Below are 24,274 nucleotides of genomic sequence, written 5' to 3' on the forward strand. Positions count from 1 at the left end.
TGGGATGAAAGGTGTGAGGCTGGGCTCGAAAGAACCTATGGTTAGAAGGCATAGCTTTCTTTTTGTCCCTTATTTCAACTAATACTGGGTCCAGAGCTGGACCAAAGATGTTAGAACCCAAGAAGGGGGCTGCCATTAAGGTCATTTTGGACTTGGAGTCCACATTCCAGCTTTTCAGCCACAGGGACCTACGTACCGCCACTCCTGCTACCATAGCCCTAAAGGGCTGCTGAATACAGTCCAAACTGGAGTCTGCCATAAGGGCAGCAGCTTTTGCCATTTTATTAATGCCCTGTGAGTTCAGGAGCCTAGTGAGTTCAGAAGGAACCAGTGCCATGAGTTCCTTAGCCCAGAGCAGTGAGGCCCGGGCAAAAATTGAGTTGGTGATAGCCACTTTAATGGTAGTGGCAGTGGCCTCGTGAACCTTCCTTAAGAGGGTATCACAGCACCTATCCTCCTGAGACTTCAGTTGTTTTTGACCTTCCGCCTGCAAAATGGAACCAGACACTAATTGGGCTACAGGTGGATCTACTCTGGGGGTGGCCAGGAGGTCTGTCACCTCTTGTGAGAGCAAATAATGCTTCTTAGGGAGGTTGCCCATGGGCTTGGATGAGGCTGGGTGTTGCCACTCTGCACACATAACCTTGCGGAAGAGGGGCAGGAAGTGGAGGGGCAGGAAGTGAAGAGAGAGGAGCATTTGAAGGAAAGACATTTGGATCCAGAGATGTGGGAGGGTCAGTGGATTCAGATGGTGCCACATCATTAATGGTCCTCTTTGCCTTGGATAACAGGACATCGAAATCTGCTGTGGAAAAAAGTCTGGAAGAGCTAGCAATAGGGGGTACCAACTCCTCATCCGGGAGTTCTCCATCCTCCTTATTGGACCCATCGGGTTCCACGGGTTCTGCCGGTTCCAAGTATGAGGAGTCATAGGCAGATGCGTGGGCAGATGAAGCAGGAATGGCGGGCCTGGGTGGGGTGGGGGAAGGAGTGGTGCAGGAGGGAAAACTGGAGGAGGAGGGGCAAGAGCCACAGGCAACAACACAGGAGGTGTGGGGGTGGGGGTCTAGGCCACTTAGGCCTGCTGGTCTCCTGGGAGGGGGAGGAGGAAGAGTGCCTGCACCACCTCCTGCACGTAGGAGGTAATGGTCTCTGCGCAAACAGCCCCTGTTCTGAAATAGGAATGGCCTGCCTGCACAGGCTGGAGTCAAAGGAAAGCCGGTCACTGCCCCTTCTAAAGGGTAGCCGGTGCAGACTGGGACCAGGTGCCATAGGGGCCGGTGCTGCCAGCATCTGAATTGGAGCCACAGGTGGCTCATGGGCAGGACACGTCAGTGGGGGGCTAACTGGAGGCACTGGGGTCAAAACATCCGGAGCCACAGGTGGCTCATTAAGCGAGCAGCAGGTGGTTCACTGGTAGGGCAAACGGGCATCAATTCCCTCCTAAAGAAATCCTTGAGCCAATCTGTGACCCTCGGGGAGAATGGAGAGGCTGGCGTACTTACATTCACCGGAGAGGCGAGGGAGGCATCGGATGGAATGCTAGGCAATGGAGGACGCCCGGGAGGGAATGTGTTGACCAGCCAGTTCCCCCTCAACCGCTGAGCCCGCACCGAGTGAGGCAAAGGACGCCAGGACAGGCCGCCAGGCTTAGCCTGGAGGATTGGGGCCGTAGGCGTAAGGGAAGCCAAAGCTACCGACGCCGTATTAGCAGAGGTTGCATGCTCGGAGCTGCCCAGGTCCTGCAGCAGCTGGGACCCTTCTGAAATCGAGCCCTGCAGGAGCTCCACGGCATGAGCCAGCTCCATAAGCATCTGCCCGAGGACTTTTCTAAAAGGTAGAATGAAAAATAACTGTTTGTTCTGTGCCAATTAGCCGAATCAAACTGAAAAAGCTAGATCAAATTAAAGCTTTTTACCTTTGCCAATCAAGAACAGCTCTCTTCCCACCCTTGCACACTCTAAAGAAGGTGGAAGAGGAATAGAGATAGAGCACCAAGAGCCAATAGAAAAGGAAAAAGCCTGAAAACGCTAAGCAGTAAGAGCTCTCTCCACAAACGTCCTGTCCTGAGCAAGACAGAACTGGGGCTGGGGCTGGGAGGCGCCTTCGGCAGCTAATCAAGTCACATGATCAAGTTCTGTCCTGAGCATGCTCAGGATACAACCCTACCTGATGAGCTCCTACACAGGGGGGAAATGACAGAATCACATATAGACATTTTATAGACATTCAAAAACAAAAGTGGGGAGAACTGTACAGCCATCCCTTGTCAACCACTAGGGTTCCGTTCTGGCAAAACCTCAGCAAATTCACAGTTGGTGAGGCATTAAAGTCTATGGGAAATGGGGGGTTTCGGGAACCACGGCCACAAAAAGACATAAAAATAAAGGGAAATTACAAAAAATAATAATAATCACAAAAAATCCTATAATATTACCAAGAGTCACCAAGAAGAATGAGCAGATTGATCCTCTGGAAATTTTTTGAACCCCCCAAAATCACTCAAAAGCATTTTAAATTGGCAAGGGACAGCAAAGTCAGCAAGGGTCACCAAGCGGAATCAGCAGATTGAACCTCTGAATCCCTCAAAATCACTGGAACACAACATCACAAAAAAAAACCTCGCCAATCGCAGATACTCAGGTCATAGTTGGCAAGACCGATCACAATTTTCGATTCACATATACTCAAAACTGTGGTTAGTAAAACCATGGTTGGCAAGGGATGACTGTACTTGTTCCCCTTGGACATCTGAAGAGTGCTTACATCTCATCTGTTTTGGTCCACTGCTCTTGACAGGTCTGTATTCATATAGTCGCAATAATCAAGAAACTGATGCTTCTCTCTCTCCTCCCCCTTATAGATGGTTATCACATTCCTATCCTGCCCTTCCTCCAAGGAGCTCAAGACAGCTTACATGAGGGTTGCCCCATCCCTCACAACAACCCTGTGAAGTAGTTTAAGCAAAAAAAAAAAACCCCAAAAAACCCAGCAACTGGCCCAAGATCTTTGCATGGCTGAGGAGGGATTCAGACTCAGGCTTCCCCAGTCCAGAGTCCAACAGTCTATGCACTCGACCAGGCTGGTTCTAATTTGACATGGATTAAATGACTCTGATGCCCTATAGCAAACATCATCCCAGCTGAAGATCACTCAGAAGCACACAGTAGAAGCCAATTTCCACCAACCCGCATGAACGTGTTCCAATTCCCACAGGTCAAAAACCACTCAGCAGTTAGGAAGAATGTTTCAGTAAGAGTTTCCAGGCCCCTTATTGCCCAAGCTTTACTGAACTCCAGGCTCTCCCACTCAAGGCTAAAAGAAGAATTTTTCACAACAGATTTATAGCTCTCAGACTAGGGAACCAGCTTTCCCTTTGCAAGAAATTAACCAATCCTGTAACACCCCTACCCTCTGGTTCAATGCACAGCATTATTGAACCCCATGGTCTTAAACTGTGCAGAGGCTTCACTTACATGCAAGCAGCAATTCCATTGGAGTAAACAACACAGGTCCCACCGTTTTCACAGGGCTTGTCACCATCCAAGCAGGCTGCAAGGGGAAAGAAGAAACTCAATTAGAGCCCCACAATACTTGGAACAGTAGAACACCACATAAACTAAGCAGGACAGATCTACTCGATTAGAGCCCCACAACACACATGGACAGATCTATCGATAGCTTTCAGCCATGGTAGCTTAATGAAACAACCATGCAGCCCCCCTTTGCTGTTTGGAGTGGCCATTACCTTCACACCATTGTAGAGGGGGAAAATTAACCATGTAATAGTTAATATAATATTGCTGCTATTGCTAGGCTTTTAGGACACACACAACAAACGGAGATGGAAAGAAAACCAATGTTCTGCAGATGAATCTGCATAAAGTCATATGAGGCAGTATATTAAGCAGATATAACTAGGGTAGTTCAGGGTAGCAGACACTCCTAAGAGATGAAGGGATTCCTACAAGCAGGCTTCATTGCTGAGGGTCAAAAAGGTATGCAGAGCCCCAGCAAAAGTCGGGGGGGGGGAACCCAAATATTCCTGAGCAATGTTCCCTCTAATAGGCATTCCCAGATGTTGTTGACTACAACTCCCAGAATCCCCAGCTGCGATGGCTTTTGCTTGGGGAATATGGGAGTTGTACTCAACAACACCTGGGAATTCCTGTTATTTTTATTATTATTATTATTATTTTATTTTTATATCCCACTCTTCCTCCAAAGGGCCCAGAGTGGTGTACTACATCCTTGAGTTTCTCCTCACAACCACCCTGGGAATTAGGTTAGGCTGAGAGAGAAGTGACTGCCCAGAGTCACCCAGCTAGTCTCATGGCTGAATGGGGATTTGAACTTGGGTCTCCCCGGTCCTAGTCCAGCACTCTAACCACTACACCATGCTGGCTCCACACTGTTAGAGGGGAAACTGTTCCTGAGCTGAAGAAAACAGCCTCTTCTTATACCCAAGCCTCATTTTGTGTAGATCAAACACCACTGACTCCATAGGCAGAGGGATATCCGTTCAGGGATCTGCCTGGAGCTACAAGCCTTACACTCTGTCTTCACCATTTGGGTTTACAACCCAGAGGGGCAATAGGCAGCTCCCGCCTGTACCCACCATATTTGGAAGAGGCATGAACATGATCTTGTGTCCATTGGAAGTTCCTAATACTGAGTCAGACCACTGGTCCATCTGGGTCAGTACTGTCTATGCTGACTGGCAGGGTTTCTTCAGGATTTCAGACAAAGAAACCGTGAAGTAACACTTTCCCAGCCCTATCTGGAGATGCCAGAGACTGAAACTTTCTACGTGCAAAGCAGGTGCTTTACCACTGAGGTGCAGTACCTCCTCACTTTCCTGAATGCCACTTCTTTCCTGCCAGGCATGTGCACATAGACACAAATGCACACGCACAACACCAAGGGTTGTCTCATTTCACAGGGGCTCCTACCAAGTTCTCCAGTCTTGGAGATCAGATCCTTTCTACCCAAGTTACTCAGGAACAGGATAATGTAAACAGCAAACAGAGGAGGCCAGTCCCAGGCACCTTGGATGGGGAACGTCTAGACTTCAAGCTGAAGAGGTTAGCCACTGTTGAGCTATACACTATGCCCCTAAGCTCAGCCAGCCCTTAACAGACTAGTTAATTTTACTACTACAAACACACAAAATAGAAACATACACGAAACCCCAATTCGAACCCCTATCCTAATTAGGGATATGCACAAAACTGGTTTTTCCGGTTCGGTTCAAATGCAAACCGGACCGGGCATGTTCAGTTTCGGCACCCGTCAAACAGGGGCCCAGTTCGGTTTGAATCAGAACCAGTTCAGGTCCAGTTCGAGGGCGGAGCAGTGTTCAATTTTCAGGTTTTTAAAAAAAAAGACTTACCACCTGGCAAGGGCAGCAACCTCCAAGACGGCCACTGCGCGCTCACAGAGGGCCAAAATGGCCCCAAAACAGGCCAAACCGGCCCATGGGAGATGAAAGGGAGGCCGCCAGGGAAGAGGGAGCAGCCAAAGACAACCCCCATGGCTGCAGCAGCACCTCCCGAGACCACCAAAATCCTCAGCAGCAGTGTTCCTTCCAAGGCGTGCATGTGCACTAACATTTTTTTGTAGATAATTTTAGATCCCGCTAAGGTTGAATCAAGAAGGTCCCACTCTGAATGCATGCGTGCATACACTGCCTTGATACTATGACCCAGAACAAAACTCACACACAGCTGAAAAAAATTAGAGGTAACACTGCTCGGCAGCAGTAAGTGTGATCTTAAAAAAAAACAACCAAAACCCAACCATGTATGGCGGCCCCGGACTAGCTCAGGGGTTCAGCAAGCCCTCAAACTGAACCTGGCCTGGTTTGAGGGAGAACCCTCGAACCGGGCCAGCTCGAACTGGTTCACACATCCCTAATTCTAATGCCACACAAATGGGCTTCACATTACATGCAACCAGGAGGTGGGAGACGGGGCTTGGCAGCAACTCATGGGACCAGTGACTATTTCAGTGGAGGCAGGGTGCACCCAAGGACTGCAGCAGCCACTCAGGATCCTTGAACACTCTCACTATTCCCTCCCAGAACTTCCAATGCCCAGCAGCAGCCTGGAGAGGTAAAGATGTATTGGAATCATGAAGGTACCCACGGAGCCTCCGCTGACCAACAATGGAGGCAGTTTTTACGTTCCACAGACCTGAGCAGACAGTCTTGTATAGGGGGAGGCTAATATTTTAAGCAAGTTCTTCCACAAGGCAGAGTCTCACAAGACCGCCTCCCCTTTTACTAATGGCAGGATGAGGACCTGGCACAGAGAAAAGGGGAGTCTGCTGTTTGCAGTCATCCAACCCCTGCAATGTGTGAGCATGAGTTGTGGGGGGAGGGAGTAAATTACCCTAGCTAAGCCAAGCAAAGGGTTTCCTGGTGGGGCCCAAGTTAGAGGGGGAAATCACGGGCACTCATCTCTGCCAGCCATATGATCAGATTGTTCAAGTGTCCTCCAAAAGGACAGAAATTAGACAAGGCATCCATTCCCAAAATAAACCCATTCTGATTCAAGCAGCACTGCTGGTGCTCTGGGCCTAGTGAAGGAGGGAAATGCAGCTGGGGAGGGCTCAGGAAAGAGAAGCAGAGAAAAGGTGGAAAGAGCTGGGGCCCAGGCGTTTCACTCACTCTCGGCCATTTTCTAGAGACCCACTTGTAACAGAGTGCGTGCCCAGCACACAGATAAGTCTCAGACAATGCCTCTCCCCGCCTCCCCTGCCGCCCCTTACTCTGTCGGCAGGCACAGCCAGCAACAGTACTGCAGCAAAATGTGCTCCCAGGAACTCCTTGCATACACACCAAATTAAACACCCCACACTCTAGTTGAACTTACAGCACTGGAGTATACACAACACCACAAGTTTGACAACATAACCGTAGGCTGCATAAGAAGAGGTTCTCCTGACATCTGCAAGTATGAACATATATGCCTTACTAGATTCTACCCAGACACTCAGCCACAGACAGACAATAGAGCACCACTCTCACACACAGCCACCAAATACAGTAATGGCACGTACTCACAAGCCACCTTTGTGTATATGCGCGTACACACACACACACAGAGCGCGCATCAGGATCTCACAGACACAGAGATGCCTTTGGAGCTCTATCTTGTATACTAAATTCCAAAATGCATAAACACACCCTACAACTGAATACCAGCATGCTGACCCACACAAAACACACTGCATATGTGAATATGCATACACACAGAGAGCCAATGAGAACCTCAGCAGAATGCATTCTTCCCTCTCCCTCTCATACACACACACACTCCTGTTCCTCCATTCCAGTGTGTAGAGCCAAGTTTGAGCCAATGGAATGTGCTCCCACATCCCTTTACACTCACAAAACTTGAGTTCATATCCCTGCACACACTCAACAATCTCTGTGGCCAACATTCCAGCACACATAAGCTTTTCAACATCCATGCAATGGGCACCCTGGTGTAGAGGGCCTCATTTTTCTAGCACAGCACTCCACTCTTGCTCTGAACCTTCTCCCCAAAGGCCAAAGCTAAACCCAAAGTCAGGCAAAAGAGTGCAGCAAACCTCGGGAAGCAGCTATCATGTGTCCCCTTCATATATACATGGGATGGAAGCACAACGTGCTCTAATGGGGCAGAGAGAAATCTTCCCCAATTCTGCTTGCCCGGCCTCTCCCAAGACATAGCATTGCAGGAGCTGAATTCTTAGGCATTAGAGGGATCTGAATTTCCCACTTTTCAGAGAGGGTGCCTTCCACACAAGCAACCCATATTACTTCTTTGACCAATCAACCTCCCCTCTCAGGAAAAGTAGCTCTTGGAGGCTCTGGCTTTGCACCAGCACCACCAGAACAAGCTGGAAGGCAAATAGGTTTCATGTACTTTAAACAACCACTGGGAATAAGAAGTGGCAGAGGTCACCCATTAAGGCACTGAAACCACCAAAGACTACCGTCCAGGAGGTCTGGCTCCCACTGCTTTGACCACTTAATCTCCATGCAGGACTAGGCTAGTTAGCAGGAGTATTGACTTCTCACTCCCACCCCAACCTCCAGCCCTTCCACAATGTCAGTTACCACTGATCTATCCATGCAAACAACAATCAGAGAGAGAGAAAGTAAAAGAAGCACCATTAAGGATCACCTATCTTCCAATATAGGGATTAAGGCACTGTAGCCCCAAAATATGATTTGAGCAGAATAAACTACCGATATACTGCAACATACACAAAAACCCATAGTTAGGGCTCTTTGGGTCAGCAATTCTGTGCAAGCACCACCCAAACTAGGGATTTTGTCTGGTTTGCAGAATTCATCTTCCCGAAAATTATTATTTTAAGAAGCAAGTACAGTATCTAGCTCAGGAATGCACAACTTCGGCCCTCCAGCTGTGTTGGGCTACAATCCCCATCATCCCGAGTAACAGTGGCCATTTTTCATGGATGATGGGAATTGTAGTCCAATAAAAGCTAGAGGGCAGAAGTTGTACAGCCCTGGTCTAACTCTTAGCTTGAAAGTGCCTAATGAAATCTCCAAAAGTTGGGAGTGGGGGCAGAGTTCCTGTTAATCAAGGGCAGGGGAGGGTATCAGTGTCTTCCATTAGTTCCTTGTCTCTTTGCACAACTAGGGAGTGGGGGGGACAAAATAAGCAATTTTATAAAAATATGTTTGTTTAGATAATCAATTCACAGAATTCTGCTTTCCATGGCACAAAATTCTGGTTTCTTAAAAGTACATATATCCTGCCCACATGTAGTTTGAAAAAAGCCACTGCACCCCACCCAAGAAGGTCGGACCCTATGTTTAGGGCCTAAATTCGTAGACTCATCAGATCACTTTTGACAGTGCAATCCTTTCTGTGCTGGGGTTTTATCAGATATAGTTTATCTCCTTTCTACAGCAAGACTTCATATAAATGTATCCTTGTAACCCCAAACATTTTAGTCACTCCCTTCAGACTCTGGAGAAAAAAGGGTTCCATCTGGATTACCTCAGTTTCCGTTGCTATAGTACCATTTCTCTATAAATGTAAAGAGCCTCCTGGTCTGTATTCGCAGTTTAACAAATTCTACATTTGAAAAGAGGTTTTATATAATTTGCCTTGTCAAAATCATCATTCAAGGCTGTAGATCTCTACAGGATCAGATGCAATCCAGTTTCTCATTCTACTCATTTTGTCCTTCATAATGGCTTGCTATTTTGCTGTTTTAGTTACTAGTATATGAATATCTTTTGGATGCAACCACTCACTCTGCTAGTCAGGTGTTTTTAACCCCAGAGACAAGCAAGCAATTGATGCTTTCACTGGATTTAGATTAGCTTTCAGGAGGAGAATACACCTGTCACTTCAAATATCAGCAAAAAATGATACAAGCAACAAAAGTGGATTACATTTTCCCCCTAGAACTCCCATTAACAGTATACAAAAAAACCTAACCTTATCAATTAGCAAGTTCCAGAAAAATGTCCCCTCTAATATCTTACCAGTATTCCAGACATGTCCATTCTTCCCCTCCACCACAGGGCAATTCCAGAAGTTAACTCATCTTCTTAGTAGGCTAACCAACAAAAAAGGAGCATTCCATATGCATTCTATGCTAAGGCTTTCAGTTCCATGGTATGTATACTCTCTACACATTGAGGCTATTCCCACAATCACTGAAAAGCAGGCTAAGGGAGCTTAGCCCGCTTTCCAAGGATCCCCATGATCCCCCCTCGCAGGCGAGCCTGGTACTCCCAAGGCGGCTAGCCCACCTAATTCCCCCTCCCCTTAAATGAGGTTAACGTTACACTCATTTTTTGCTCTCTTTTTTTGCAGCACGGCAACACACAAGTAGACCCCTGACCAGGAGGCTGCAGCCAGCCTCCTGGGCTCGGGGGTCTCTCCAGGATGCCCCGCACACTCACGTGGGGCATCCTGAGACTTCTGGGGGCCACGCGGCCCCCAATCCCTGCAGCCCCCACCGGCTCTGTGATGGATCTGGCCACCCAGAGCTGCACTCTGATCATCTGCAGGGAGAGCGGGCTAAGCCCGCAGACGTGACAGAAGCTCTTCTCACAGATCGTGAGAAGAGCGTCATTGGGTAACTGTTTCAGAATTTACTATGATGGTTTTATCACTGTATGGTCACACTGTTAGGGCTAGGGAGCCATGTTTCACCATCATAAAGTCATTTGTAGTAACCTTTGATCACTTCAAGATCCGCTCCAAAAACATGATTTTTTCTTTCCAGATGAGACTGTACCCCTCAGGCGGTGGAGGGGGGGGAGACGACAAGTCTGTGGACCTTCATGAATTTAGCTTGTGCAACATCAATGGCATACAGATTTCTCTCTGAGCCATTACACAGAAATTCTTGTCTTGGGAATGAATGTATTCCCCACTTCTCAACACCTGTACAACCATTTTGCAAGGTTGTCAAGCCACCACACATTCTTTTGGGACCACTTGATGCTTTCCACTGTCAACATTTTTCCTGAGTTTGCATCCTTTGACAACAAATGCCAAGGAAATGTAGTCAATCACAACTTCGCAGCACAAATCCATTCTATCTCCCACATGTTTACAAACAGGTATCTCACCAACAGACTATGATATTCACTTTAAGGCAAGCAGTCAACACTCAAAAAACCCCGACAACATGAAGTGGTCTCTATCAAACTTGCTGCCCCTAACACAGAGGGATGGTTATCCCCAAGTTACAGCAAGGATACTAGAAACCAGGACTCCTGGGTTCAGTTTTCAGCCACAGGACTTTATTTCAAAGCTCTGTCAAGATAAAAGGTCGTCTCACAGACATCCACTTCTTCTAGAGAAGGATAATAGCTTCCTTCCTGCAAATCTAGCTTGGAAGAATGCTTGTAAATGTCTCCTTGCAGTCTGAAGTATTGTAGATACTTCCATGAGACTTTTGAGAAGAGAGCATAACAACCACCCTGCTGGATCAGACCCAAGTCCCACCTATTCCAGGATCCCATTTCACACAGTGGCTCACCACATGCCTCTGAGAAGCCCACAGGCAAGAGGTAAGGGCATGCCCTCTCTCTTACTGCTGCTTCCCTGTAACTGGTATTTAGAGGCATTTGCCTCTGAGGCTAGAGGTGGCCTATAGCCACCACACTAGTAGCCATTGATAGACCTGTCCTCCATGAATTTGCCTAAGCCCCTTCTAAAGCCATCCAAGCTAGCAGCTGTCACCACATCCCATGGCAGAGAATTCTATAGCTCAATTATGCACTGTGTGAAAGAGTGCTTCCTTTTGTTGGCCCTGAATTTCCTAGCCTTCAGTTTCATGAGATGACCCCTGGTTCTAGGGTTGTAAGAGAGAAGGAGAAAAATCTCTATGTCCATTCTCTCTACTCCATGCATAATTGTATACACCTCAATCATGTCTCCCCTTAGTCGCCTCTATTCCAAACTAAGACGACCCAGATGCTGTAGCCTTATCTCATAAGGAAGGTGCTCCAGGCCCCTGATCATCTTGGTTGCCTCCTTCTGCATCTTTTCCAGTTCTACAAAGTCTTCCTTAAGATATGGTAAACAGAAAAGTACACAGTACTACAAATGTGGCCACACCATAGATCTGTATAAGGGCATTATAATATTAGAAGTTTTATTTTCAATCTCCTTCCTAATTATCCCTAGCATGGGATTTGTCTTTTTCACAGCTGCCATGCACTCTTTCAATGAGCTGTCCACCATGACCCCAAAATCTCTCTCTTGGTCAGTCACTGACAGTTCAGACCCCATCAGTGTCTAAGTGAAGCTGGGGGGGGGGGTTGCCCCAATATGCATCACTGTACACTTGCTTACACTGAACCACATTTGCCATTTTATAGCCCACTCACCCAGCTGGGAGAGATCCTTTTGGAGCAACTCAAAATATGTTGTGGATTTCACTATCCTGAACAGTTTAGTGTCATCTGCAAGTTTGGCCACTTCACTGGTTAACCCAACATCTAGATCATTTATGAAAATGTTGAAGAGCACTTGTCCCAGTACAGATCCCTGTGGGACCTCACTTCCCCCACCCTCCATTGTGAAAACTGTCCATTTATTCCTACCTTCTGTTTCTTCTCCTTCAACCAGTTACTGATCCACCCATGAACCTGTCCCCTTATCCCAGGACTGCTAAATTTACTCAAGAGATTTTGGTGGGGAACTTTGTCAAAAGGTTTTTGGAAATCCAAGTATACGATGTCAACTGGATCACCTTTATCCACATGCCTGTTGACACGTTCAAAGAACTCCAAAAGGTTGGTGAGGCAAGACTTGCCCTTGCAGAAGCCATGCTGGTTGTCTTTCAGCAAGGCCTTTTCTTCTATGCGTTTAACAATTTTGTCCTTAAATATGCTTTCCATCAATTTACCCACTACCGAAGTTAAAGCAAACCGGCCTGTAGTTTCCCAGATCCCCCCTGGATCACTGAGAGAGAGAAACATTTCTGTCAATGACATGACAGTTACAAGAAGTCCATTTCAAGCTAGTATCCTCCTTGCCCTAACAGAAGAGAGAGCTGCTCTTCCAAATTAAACTCAACATAAAACACTGGCGAAAGATGGAAATGAGAGACTATCATCTAAAAGTGCCATAACCGCACACAACCCATCCTAACAGCAGCTTAATATATACCACACAGCACAACACCCATGAAAGCAGGATGTGCCTGTGTGGCTTCCACAGCAACTGAGAGCCTATCCACACTGCTAGTAGGGACAAGGGCTGCTGTGTGCACACTGAACTGTGCGTCATCACTCCTGCCATTATTCCCAATGGCAGGAGCAGCACAAGAGCAAAGATGCACAGCTGAGGGGGCACACAGCAGCCCCTGACCTTGCTAGCAGCAGGGATGGGCTCTTGTCTGTGAAAGAAACCACACATGGGTAGCACGGGGTATGGCATGTAATCCACCAGATATGAGAATAATCGGAAAGTCCTCTAGGGGACACCAGCAGTAACCTGGTTGAGCAACAGGGAACCATAACAGGAGATACAAGCCCTATTAACACATTACTTTCAACACAGGTACAACCTTCGGGAAACACTTGTATCGGCCTGTATGTAGCGCACACCAGCAGCGATATAGGAAGATGCTAAAAGACAATCTCATACTGCGCTGGAGATGGCAATGGTAAACCTCTCCTGCATTCTGCCAAAGACAACCACAGAGCTCTGTGGTCGCCAGGAGTCAACACCAACTCAACGGCACACTTTACCTTTACAATTTGCTGGTCAATGACCGAATAAACTTATAACTTAACTTTACCTTTACAATCTGTGTACAGTGTGTGCTAATACAGAGCTATACACATATAGAATTGTTCATGTTAGGTCAGGCACCAAATCCCAGGCGCCACAGAGCCTAGAAAGTTAACTGTGGCAGCTAGATTAGGAGATTCAGAGGTCGAATTATTTATTAAAATCTGTATTTGTTCCAAGCAGCCCTATTTCTGTTCTAACTATGCCACTTGTAAAAGAGATAAAGAGAAGGCCATCCACCACTAAGACTGGTCATTTTAGCCCACATCAGATGTTATCCACATGAGTGGCGCTCACGCTTTTGGGTGAGGAGGAAGTCCCACTGCCCTGCTGTCATTCACTACCTCCCACCTGACAGACATGCTTATGGTGCAGTTTTTCTGAAGGAGGAGGCACCGTATGTTCATTGGTGATTCAAAAGTTGCACCTCACAGAATCACCAGTGATCACATTTACGGCGCCTCCCTCTTCAGGCGTACTGCACCCCGGGGGGGAGATGAGAGATAGCGATGGGGCAGGACTTCTTCCCCTCTTTCCCTGCTGTAAGCATTAACACTGCTCACGCCGATAACATCTGGAGAGGGCTCTAGTCAGGTGTCCATTGGCAGGCTCCTGGATCCAAATAAAATATGTCAGGGCCTGTGTTGTGTTGAACAGGTGTACAGCAGTACACTTCCTATCTGTATTCTGCATTTGAAATAGTCTGTAGCCAGGTTCACTATCAAAATGAATGCACATACAGTCATAATATCTGAAGAGTGCTAATGTTGTCCCCCATTCTAGTGATGACTCCTTCAAGCGAATAACTGGCTCAGAGAACAAGATCTGGCTTTCCATCAACCTCCCAAGAAACCCTAGGGAGTCCTCATTGAGGAGACAGTAACGGCAGACCAGCTCCTCTGAAATACAGCTTGTCCCGTCTGCTCACTGCAGGGGAGTAATGGGTTTGTTCTACAATGCAGTCCCAGTTGATGTGGCAAAACTCAACAGGTTTTGCCAGCAGCCCATGTGAATCCAGTATGTATTCCAGAACACACCCAGAATCCTTTGCAACACCTAAAGGTTCCATGGCAAATGCATGGGTGGGGTTTCACTGTTTCCTCCAAGGCACACGCACGCTCACAGGTTTTCTGATGTCCCCTCAGTTAATTTTAGATCCTGCTCAAACCAAATTAGGAAGGCCCCACTCTGAATGCATGTGCGCACACAGTGCCTTGATACTGCCGCCCAGAACAAAACTCATTCCACACAGAGACGAAAAAAATTAGAGGGACGACCACTGGGGGTGGGGGCGGGTGTTCCTCAGCAGACCAGTTCTCACAGAAAGGGTACCCTGAAGGCAGAATGTTTGAAAATCACTGCCTTACTGCAACTGTAACCCAGTAGCACACTAGCTGGTGCTCCTTATCTTTTCAAGATATATTCCCGCATGCCTGCCTTGATGTATCTCAACACAATATCCCCAGAGTGAAAGAAAGATGCCTGTGGAAGAGGCTTCTACAATGCTCCATCTTCCTTTAACTCTCAGACAGCACAGGACATGTATACCACTCATATATCTTGGTTACCATGTAGGGTGTGGTTGAGTGATTTCGGGCCCTTTTTGGCAGGCATTCATAAGCTGGGCTAGCACTCTGTGCTAAAACAATTTCAACATTCTTTGCCAAGGTACACTAAATTCAGAGCCAAGAAAAGCTGAAGACTATGACTTGTATAAAAGTTTGCAAAATTAGCAAGCTTGCATACACTCATCATCATGCACAATATACTATCTGCCATGGGGGAAGGATAAACCCCAATGCCAGGCACCAAAGCCCCATTTCCCGGCCACTGGAAATCTTGCACGGTCACCCCTCTGACTTTGGAAGTTTTATGTGCGTTTTGCCAAGCCCTATACATTTTCAAGCCTATCCTTGCAGTCATATGAGCCAGAAATATGTTTTAAGAAAATGGAAGTCAAGGTTCACAGGATGCAGAATTCTGCCCCCACTATCAATTTTTATGCTTGCACAATGTATTCAAAGATTATGAGGCAGCTGGGAACACCTTTCCCACCAACTCCATTTCCTCTCCCAAAGGTGCCTGCCATCCTCTAGGGAGGCTTCAAGGCACTGCTAGGAGCTGAATACATGTGGGTTTAGCCCAAGTCACATAACTGACTTTGTCATCCCAGACTAAATGGGTGCACGAGGAAACCATCATCCTGGAATATGCAGCAATCTTGATTTTACCACATCATTACTTAACCTTTCCAGAAGTTCTGTGCAGCAGCACAATAAACTAGAATCCATGCGTCTAATGGAACTCCCCAACTGCTCCCAACACACCATTCAATCCAAGCAGATACATCTTGAAAAACAAGCACCGAAAGTGACTGCATGCAGCAAGGCTGTGAAGGAGCTCCTAAGCTCTCCCCAGCTGCCTCTGCACTGCCTTTGTTAGCTGGCTAGCAATGTGGGCAGAATAAAGGGGCAGGGAGTTGAATGGCCAGCAGGCTGGCCCGCTATTGCATCTGGAGGGGCTGCAGCAGGGAGGCAGCTGCTGCAGCTCAACAACTCTGCTCTGTGCACAGACAGTCCACAGAATCTGTAATGGGGAGGGGAGGGGGAGGAGAAGCCGTTCTTCAGTGTTCAGGAAAAAAACCACGCATACACTGGAAACTAGCAGTCCCACAAGCACTCAGCACTGCTAGATCCAGGATCTTCCCTTTCTCAAACACAGCTCTAGACAAGAAGGCCTTTTGACAAAATAAGTAGCACCAACTGAAACTCTGAATAACGGCATCAAGGGAGAAGCACTGAAAGGCAAGTTGACATTTTGTCAGGTTTAGAAAGAATACACTCCCCAGATTTGTACTTTTAGGGTGCCTCCACTCCAAGAGCTGAAAGACCAAGAGAAAAATGTATGGCCCATATGGTGTTTGTGGGAAAGGGTGGGGGTCCTGGAGTGGCCAAACACTGTTGCTTAACAGAACTGGAGTCTGTGTGGGCATGGGACATTTCTTTCCAAATCCAGGTGAAAGATTTACAAGGAGAAGGGCTGAATTTGGGTTGAGCCAATGCACAAACTGAACTCAAAGAATCCATTTCACTAATGCCTCTCCAAAACCCGTTCAGCACTTTCATTAATAAACTGCATAGTCTGGTTTTATTAATAAAGCCAAACACTTATTTTAACCACTCAAATTCAAGTCCCTGGTCTTTTCAACCCAACACAATACTGAGTGGATCCCCCACCAGGATCTAGACATTTGCTCTTATGGTCATTTCAGAGGGAAAAGGCTGTGCCACAGTAAGAGATGCTTTGTACGTTATAAAATTCCTGCACAGAAGAAATTAAAATGAAACACGCATGCAATGACGATGCACGCCATATTATCATGGCATGGGGTATTCAATGCTGGGAAGCAGAGGCCAAATCACTTTAAAAGGGAGGGGACACCCTCCTATGTGTCCGATCATGTGAAGCAACCCTGAGATGAGGGCTTCATCAAATGAGGCACTTCACTCCAGATCATCACATTGTTATCAGTGCAGCCAGGCAGAAAAGAAAGAACAGTCCAGGGAGAGACAAAATGTCTGCTTGGTAGACATTAATCTGGATGAGGCCTAAATGTCTGGCCCTAAGTTTAATGCACACAGTAGAATAGAAACGGCAGCTGAACCCAGGTCTATTTACCCTCCGACACAATGCCCTTCCCACTAGACAGGCTTGCAACCCTCAAATGACCCTCTTTTGGCTCAGCCCACACCAAAAAGAACCTCATCCTGCCAATTCAAGCTCAGGAAACTCGAGAGATTCGGCCTCTCATACTGCATCACCTCGTTCTGGAAGCCCTCTAAGTTGCTGTGCTTGGAGGTTTAAGGACAGGGTCTGCAGCCCCCAGCCTCCACCCCACCCTCCCCAGTCACTTAGGACTGTTTTGAGTTCTCCAGTGTCATTAAAAATGTTCAAGTGGGGTTCAAAGCAGCAGCTTCAAGCCTCTGTCTGGCGCAAGACTGCCAGGCCTTCAGCAGCACTGCGGTGGAATTGCTCAACCAAGAACAATGCCCTGTCTATGTCCAGCCAAGCAGCAAGCTGGCGGGAGGGGGAGGAGGGGACTCATATTCTGGGGCATCCACAATCCACAGCATCCCAGCCTCATGCATAGGACTAGCCACACATTCCCACACACTGCAGAACCAGCTGGCTGGGAACGTTCTAATAAGCAAGGCTGGCTTCCCCAAACCAGTCAGGTGGCTTCATGGGAGAGTGAAACCCATGCTGAATAATAGCCCTACGTTCTATTTACCTTTCGCAGCAATTATCTCATCCCTGGCATACTGCTGCACGTTTCATAGGGCAAAGCAAGTTGCTGCATGACACTCAATTAAATCATCTTATCTCCTGTTTGCATCATGGTTTATTCCCAGAGCACAAATGGGAAAAAGCCGGCTGGGGGGGGGGAGCAATTTCCATAGCAGACTGAGCTGCTCCAACTCCCCAGAAGCCTGGGAACTGGCTGGCCCAGTTGCTGAGCTGTACACTCCCTAGCAGGGCTGTGAATCGAATTTCTAATTTCAAAGCTACAACTTCCAGGCCAGTCAGAAATCCAGTTCTGTTGCGTCTGAAGCAATGGTGCCTGGACTATAATGCTCAGTGCAAAAGCACTTGAATGGCACTTGGACATTTCTTGGGAGTTGCCTACAGCAACAATAAAAGTTTGTACATCCAGCAGAATGTGAAGGGGGGGGAGGAGGGCCGACAGCTGCTGCTACATCTGTCCAGATCTTCTCTCGCTATCCTGTACACACAATGCTCCACAACAAAGGCACTATCAAATTCAATGTCAACTTAAGTGTTACCCTTCCAGGGAGACCATTTAATGCCATTCTCAAAGGAATGGGGGGGGGGCACAGAGCCTGTGTGCTCTTACCCATCACAGCCCCCATTACAAGCAAATACATACATTCAACAACAGCACACACGCCTGTTACACAATGAAACGTGTTTGAATGTAGACATTCAATGACCAACCAAGCAACATCTGCTCACTCACTTTCTCTAACTTACACACACACATACTAGTGTGCATTACATATACAACCGTTTAATGAGAGCCAGTGTGGTGTAGTGGTTAGAGTGCTGGACTAGAACCGGGGGAGACCCGTAACTAGCTGGGTGACTCTGGGCCAGTAACTTCTCTCTCAGCCTAACCTACTTCACAGGGTTGTTGTGAAAGAGAAACTCAAGTATGTAGTACACAGCTCTGGGCTCCTTGGAGGAAGAGTGGGATATAAATGTAATAATAATAATAATAATTATTATTATTATTATTATTAATGCATTTAAGCACTTTCTGCCTTCACAGTCAAATCTGTGCCCACAGATTTGCATCACTTGCAGAATCAAGTACGCGAACTTCCGAATACACGTATTTTTGACAAACGCTTATTTCTTCCTTTTGCCCTCTCCGCTGTAGTAGCGCGTACACAAAACACGCGCACGAAATCCACAGCATAGCACAACTAAACTCCGCCATACACACGGCTCGCTAAACCGCAATCGGACACTACAGAATGGGAATGCAAGCTTTCCCTCCCCCAGCCTGGCTAAAAGACCTCGTTTACAAGAAGCAGAGAGAGAGAGAGAGAGAGAGAGAGAGAGAGAGAGAAACGGAAAGGGAAGGCTACGGCGAAGACATAGAGAAGCCAGATCCAAAATCCACGCTCCGGTTTTTCCAACTACTACAAGCTGGGGAGCTGGAGTTGGCTGGCTAAGGAAGTTTGCTTCAAGTAAATAAAAAGTGTAAGATTGTTTCCCTTGTAACTCAAATCAGTGCCGGTGAATTACAACCCCCCCCTCCCGTCCAGTCTAGTCTAATCACTGCCTCCTCCTTCCCCCAATCTGGAATTAAACAATGATCATTTATTTTCTTTGTGGTCGGACTCCGGTTCAGTAACCCTTTTCCCTCCCCTCCTTCTCACGGGGCGGGGGGGGGGGGAAGAGAAGGGGAGAGAGAAAGGGCCGGGAATTGGCCAAGAACAAGGAAAATAACTTTAGGACTCCCCTACTCCCACCTCCCCTGGACTGCGGACTCAAAGCAACAAGAGCTATGGAAGAGGCAGGGCTCTGAAAGTGCTCCGGCGAAGTTTGAAAAAGTTTGAAAAAGAGGAAACGAGGAGGCCATGATCAACCCCAGGACCGTCCCAGGAAGGGGGGGGTGCTCTCTTCATGCATGCATACCCTACGAGCTCCTTCAATCCTGGGGAGTCCCACCCCCAGGAAGCGGCCCCTCAGCGCCTTACCTGCGCCCACTGCTAGCCGCGCCAGCAGCGCGATGCCCAGGAGGACGCAGCCCAACCATGCCCGCCACGGGCCCCGGAGCCGGGACGCCAAGCCCATGCCCCCCAGTCCTGCTGCTGCCGCCCTATAGATCCATGGAAGGGGCCGAGCTCGAGCTCCAGGCAGAGGACACCGAAAATGCGGCGGCACTAGTTCCTCCTCCTTCCTCTTGCTCCCGACCCGGACCCTGGGAAACTTCTCGGAGCGAGAGCGGGGCGGGGCGACCCCGCTGCCCGGGGGCGGGGTCCGCACCCAGCCCGCCTGGCCTGGCTCGGCTAGGCTCCCACGCTCCCTCCTTCTTCCCTCGCTAGCAGCTCCCGCGCTGCTTCGCTCCCCCCCACGCCTCACCACCACAGCCCCGGCGAGGATGGGGCGCGGGAGAGCGGAGTGGCGGGGGGGGGGCTGTACAGCCGGAGGGGAGCGCGGCATCAAGCGGGGCTTTTTTTTAGGGCTCTCTGAGGCTGTGCCTTGCCTTCCCTCCCTCCGCACTCACACACCCCGCGCCTCCGCGGGCTCGAGAGGGGAAAGAGGCTCCCCAGAAACTCTCCTCCACCCCCGCGCGCCCCTTGCCTACATATTCACATCTGGACGCCTGTGGGGAAGTGAGTGCGAGGGAGCTTTGGGGGAGGTTCGTGGCCTGACATTCTGCAGTTGGGGCCAACGCGGGGTGGGTGTTGGGTTCAGGCCCAGCAAGGGGATGGTTTTTAATTTTAATTTTTTAGGACTTCGAGGGAGGGGCTAGAGCAGTGCGGTGGGGTGGGGGGGCGGATAGACGAGCCCGGGAAATCGCTGGATGGCTTGGCTCCGCTATTCACTCTTCAGTACCAGGCCGCCTTGCATTTTCCCACACACGATCCAGTCAACTCTCCAAACGTGACCAAAAAAGTTGCTGTTTTCATGAGCATCCAAATTCCCCAAGGAGAGGAAAAGTTTCCATCCTTCCCCCTCAGATGAGGGGCGGAGGAGGCAGCAGCCCAGAGCAGCGTCTGCTATTTCCCGTGGCGTAGACTCCAGAGAGCCCGGCCTCGTCGATGTCTTGACTCAAAAATACACGTGTCCTCCGTCCTTCCACAAAGATATACAAAACAGTTCAACCTTCTCTACTTTCTTTATTTTCCCCTTCAGAGACTGGGCAGAGTAAAACTGAAGCACAAGAAGACTATTTAAATATATATATATATATATATATATATATATATATATATATACGCTATTGAGGCCAGAGAGACACGAAGAAGAGCCTAAGGCTGTAATCCGATGCACGTTTACTCGGAAGTAAGTCTCCGTATTCAGTGGCGCTTACTTCGTAGTAAGCGGGGCATTTTAGGGCTGCAATTCGATGCACAATTGACGTAGGAGTAAATACAGCTGAACGCAGTGGCACTTACTGGACTGGGCTGCACATCTTTTTCTAAATTTTTGAAATGTCTGAATAGTTACATCTTTATCAATACGATGATATTCATTTGTGCAAAGTTAAGCCAGTGAAGGAAAAGAGGGTTGTAATTCAACATGTTACCATATTCTGGGTGTATTAGATACAACATTGCAGATGTGAAAATGCAAACGATCCCTGAAAACTTCAGCATCACAAAATTATTGTCAGTTTAAAAATTTTGCAGACTTATTTGTAATAAAGAATTGGATGTGAAATAGCAGGGGGATGAGAATCACAAAGGTTCTAGGTAAAGTAATGATGTGCCCTACCTTGGGTCATAAACAACACAGGAAGCTGCCTTATACCGAGTCAGACCATTGATCCATCTGGCTCAGTATTGTCTTCAGAGACTGGCAGCAGCTTCTCCAAGGTTGCAGGCAGGAGTCTCTCTCAGCCCTATCTTGGAGATGCTGCCAGGGAGCGAACTTGGAACTTTCTGCATGCAAGCATGCAGGTTCTCTACCCAGAACAGCCCATCCCCTGAGGGGAATACCTTACAGTGTTCACACATGTAGTCTCCCATTCAAATGCAAACCAGCATGGACCCTGCTTAGCAAAGGGGATAGTTCATGTTTGCTACCACAAGACCAGCTCTCCTCCCATGTGTTCAAGTCTGGATCATGTGTTCGGTTTTGGTATCAATTGCCTCAATAAAGAGGGCAGACAAGAAAAATGTTCAATTTTAAAAGGCATTTTTGACAGACCGGATCACTGGAACTCATTGCCACAGTATGTGGACCAACAGGACAAGGCCATTTAAAAGCCTAGACAAAGCAATAGCTAAAAAGATTGTCAAGACATTGATTCTTTCCTGACTTGAATATGCCATCCATCCAAACAAAGGTGGGATGAGGAAGATAGCACTGTTCTGGAGTTGGATAGGATAACACAGAACTTCAGCCCCTTCCAGATTTCTTTTGAGGACTTTAATTATATTAAATGACTCAGGCATGTCTGATTTTCAAAGTAGGCTTGACTTCTTCCTCATGAAGAAGGGTGACCTCATGCGAATCACTCAGCTGTCTGGCCCTTCTTTTCCACAGTTTGGCCATAGAAATACTCTCCCTGCCTGCCTCACATTAGCAGGAAGACAAACTCATCCAAACAGAGGAAAGAGGGTGCCAGAATGACAAGCTATGTGTCAGATGAGAGGCAGCCTGGCACCCCCTCCTTAGCCTGAGGCACACTCAGTTTCCTGCTCTGAAGTACTGACTCCTGGCCAGGGGTTTCCAAGATGTACCCAGAACCTGGATACTAAACATTGATCTAGCTTGGCCCAGGTATTGGGAGCAGTTCATGTACTCCCTTACCTGAAAAAGACTCTGATAAGATTGTTAAAACAAAAAATAGTTGTGTGGAGCCATTGTGAGGGGGGGGGGGGGCGTTCAAGAAAGAAAAAAGCAGTACCATGGTTACAGATAAACAAGATCCATAAAGTAGTATTGTATGAGATTTTAAGTTTCACAGCACTCAGGAAGAGTGAGATGTTCAGTTTGTTTAGGATGTAAGTAAGTCAGGATGTTCAGTTTGTTTAACATCATGCCTGGGGAAGAGTTTTGTGAAACTTGCATGCTTGCACAACAGACTGTGAATCTTGGAACATAGGAAGCTGCCTTGTACAGTACCGAGTCAGACCCCTGGTCCATCTACCTCAGTATTGTCGACACTGATTGGCAGTGGTTTCTCCAAGGTTTCAGGCAAGAGTCTTTCCCAGCCTTATGGTTGCTCCTAATGAAGGCATTATATTTCCTTTATGCTGATAAAGTTTGGAAATTGGCAACTTTATCTTTGTCAGCTTCTACTTTATCTGAAATGTCTGCCTGCAGAAATCCCTGTGCCAGTAAGCCAATGTTGGGAGCAAGGGCTTAGTGCTCAGATCTGAGGAGTGGTGGAACCAGTCCCAGCCAGGCCCATTTCTTGATACAGGCAAGCCACTCACATCTGGCTGCCTGGCTGCTTTCCATAGGAATGAACAGAGAACTGGGGCCAGGGACTTCAGGAATGTTCAGGCTGCCACTTTGCACACAGGGTTCCCAGTCATCCTTTGCCAAGGCTCCCAGAGGGGAAGCGAAAGACATTCTCCCTGAGAGCTGGGTCTCTCTTGGCCCACAAGACCTGGCCTGCAGCTAGACCTTACCTTAGCCCTTCCCAAGCCCAGCATGTTACAGCCCATTGCACCACTCCCTCCACCTCACCTCCATCCCCTTGCAAAATCATTCCTGTGGGCTGAATCTCAAGACCAAACAAGGTCTAGGTTGAGTGGATTCTGCTACCACCACAACTACTATTTATCAGGAATATTTTAGTGCCCACAGCATACAAAGGTTTTACAAGCAAGCCAAGCAGGATCCAGAGAGGAGTTACAATCTGTATGATCAATCCAGGCATTAGATACATGCTGCTGTCGTATGACCATCCCTATATCTAGATTTAATGTAAATAAATACACACATTTCAGTGCACTATTACCAATTAACTTTTGAATCTAGATCTGGGAATGTAGTTGGATCCCCCAGCTATAATCACATGCCTAACATTAGTCAGGGTGTAAGTAGAACAGATTTTAACAATCTGTACCATTGTTGCATGGATAAAAATGATATAATCCCACCTCTCTATCAATCTGAAGTGTCTAACAAGCAAGCAGTGTCTAACTATCAAGCATTGCACAATGTGGATGTGCAATGAAAAGCATCAGATTTGGGCACATGGGAAAGACATGGCTGCTGCATCTTGATTCCATCATGCGTGGAATAGTAGAATGCACACAAGCCCTGGCCACAGACATCCATTCTCGAAGTCAAAGAAGCATGTAAGAGTAGCTTCTTAGCAAAAAGGTGCAAGCCACATGTCAACACTGTGTGAAGTCACTGGGGACAAGTTTCCACTTGAGTCCAAAGGGATTTGGATTCGAAGTTCCCGACTCATGGGTAACCCTGTGCAGGTCCACCACATACACAACCCATCACCTATATTTGTCCACTGATGAGGTGCGAAGGAAAAATAAGAGGCCTAGGAAGTGATTATTGGTTTTGTTTTTTACTTCTTTGAGTGCTTATACCAAGGCACTTCAAGATAGCTAATAATTTACAAAAAGGAAAAGGAAAACAAAATACAGCTGAAAACATAAAATGAAAACAAGAGACAGCAAATAAATAACAAAACCATAAGATATAGAAATCCATAGCACAGCAGCTCAGAGGGCACCAAATGCCCCCCCCAA

The 24,274-nt window shown here is 47.6% G+C and overlaps 1 protein-coding gene across 1 annotated transcript in view; it reads right to left on the reverse strand.

Annotated features, from left to right (window-relative positions):
* NOTCH3 (notch receptor 3) overlaps positions 1–19,873 on the reverse strand; it is a 73,731-nt gene extending 53,858 nt beyond the window's left edge. Inside the window, exons 1-2 of the mRNA XM_053297850.1 lie at positions 19,577–19,873; positions 3,477–3,552 (exon numbers count right to left, since the gene is read on the reverse strand). Of these exons, the coding sequence (XP_053153825.1) occupies positions 3,477–3,552; positions 19,577–19,673 (173 nt within the window). The 5' untranslated portion in view covers positions 19,674–19,873. The remainder of the gene's footprint in view (positions 1–3,476; positions 3,553–19,576) is intronic.
* Between the last annotated feature and the right edge of the window lie 4,401 nt (positions 19,874–24,274).

Source organism: Hemicordylus capensis, chromosome 2 (genome assembly GCF_027244095.1).
Source record: "Hemicordylus capensis ecotype Gifberg chromosome 2, rHemCap1.1.pri, whole genome shotgun sequence".
Classification (NCBI taxonomy): Eukaryota; Metazoa; Chordata; class Lepidosauria; order Squamata; family Cordylidae; genus Hemicordylus; species Hemicordylus capensis.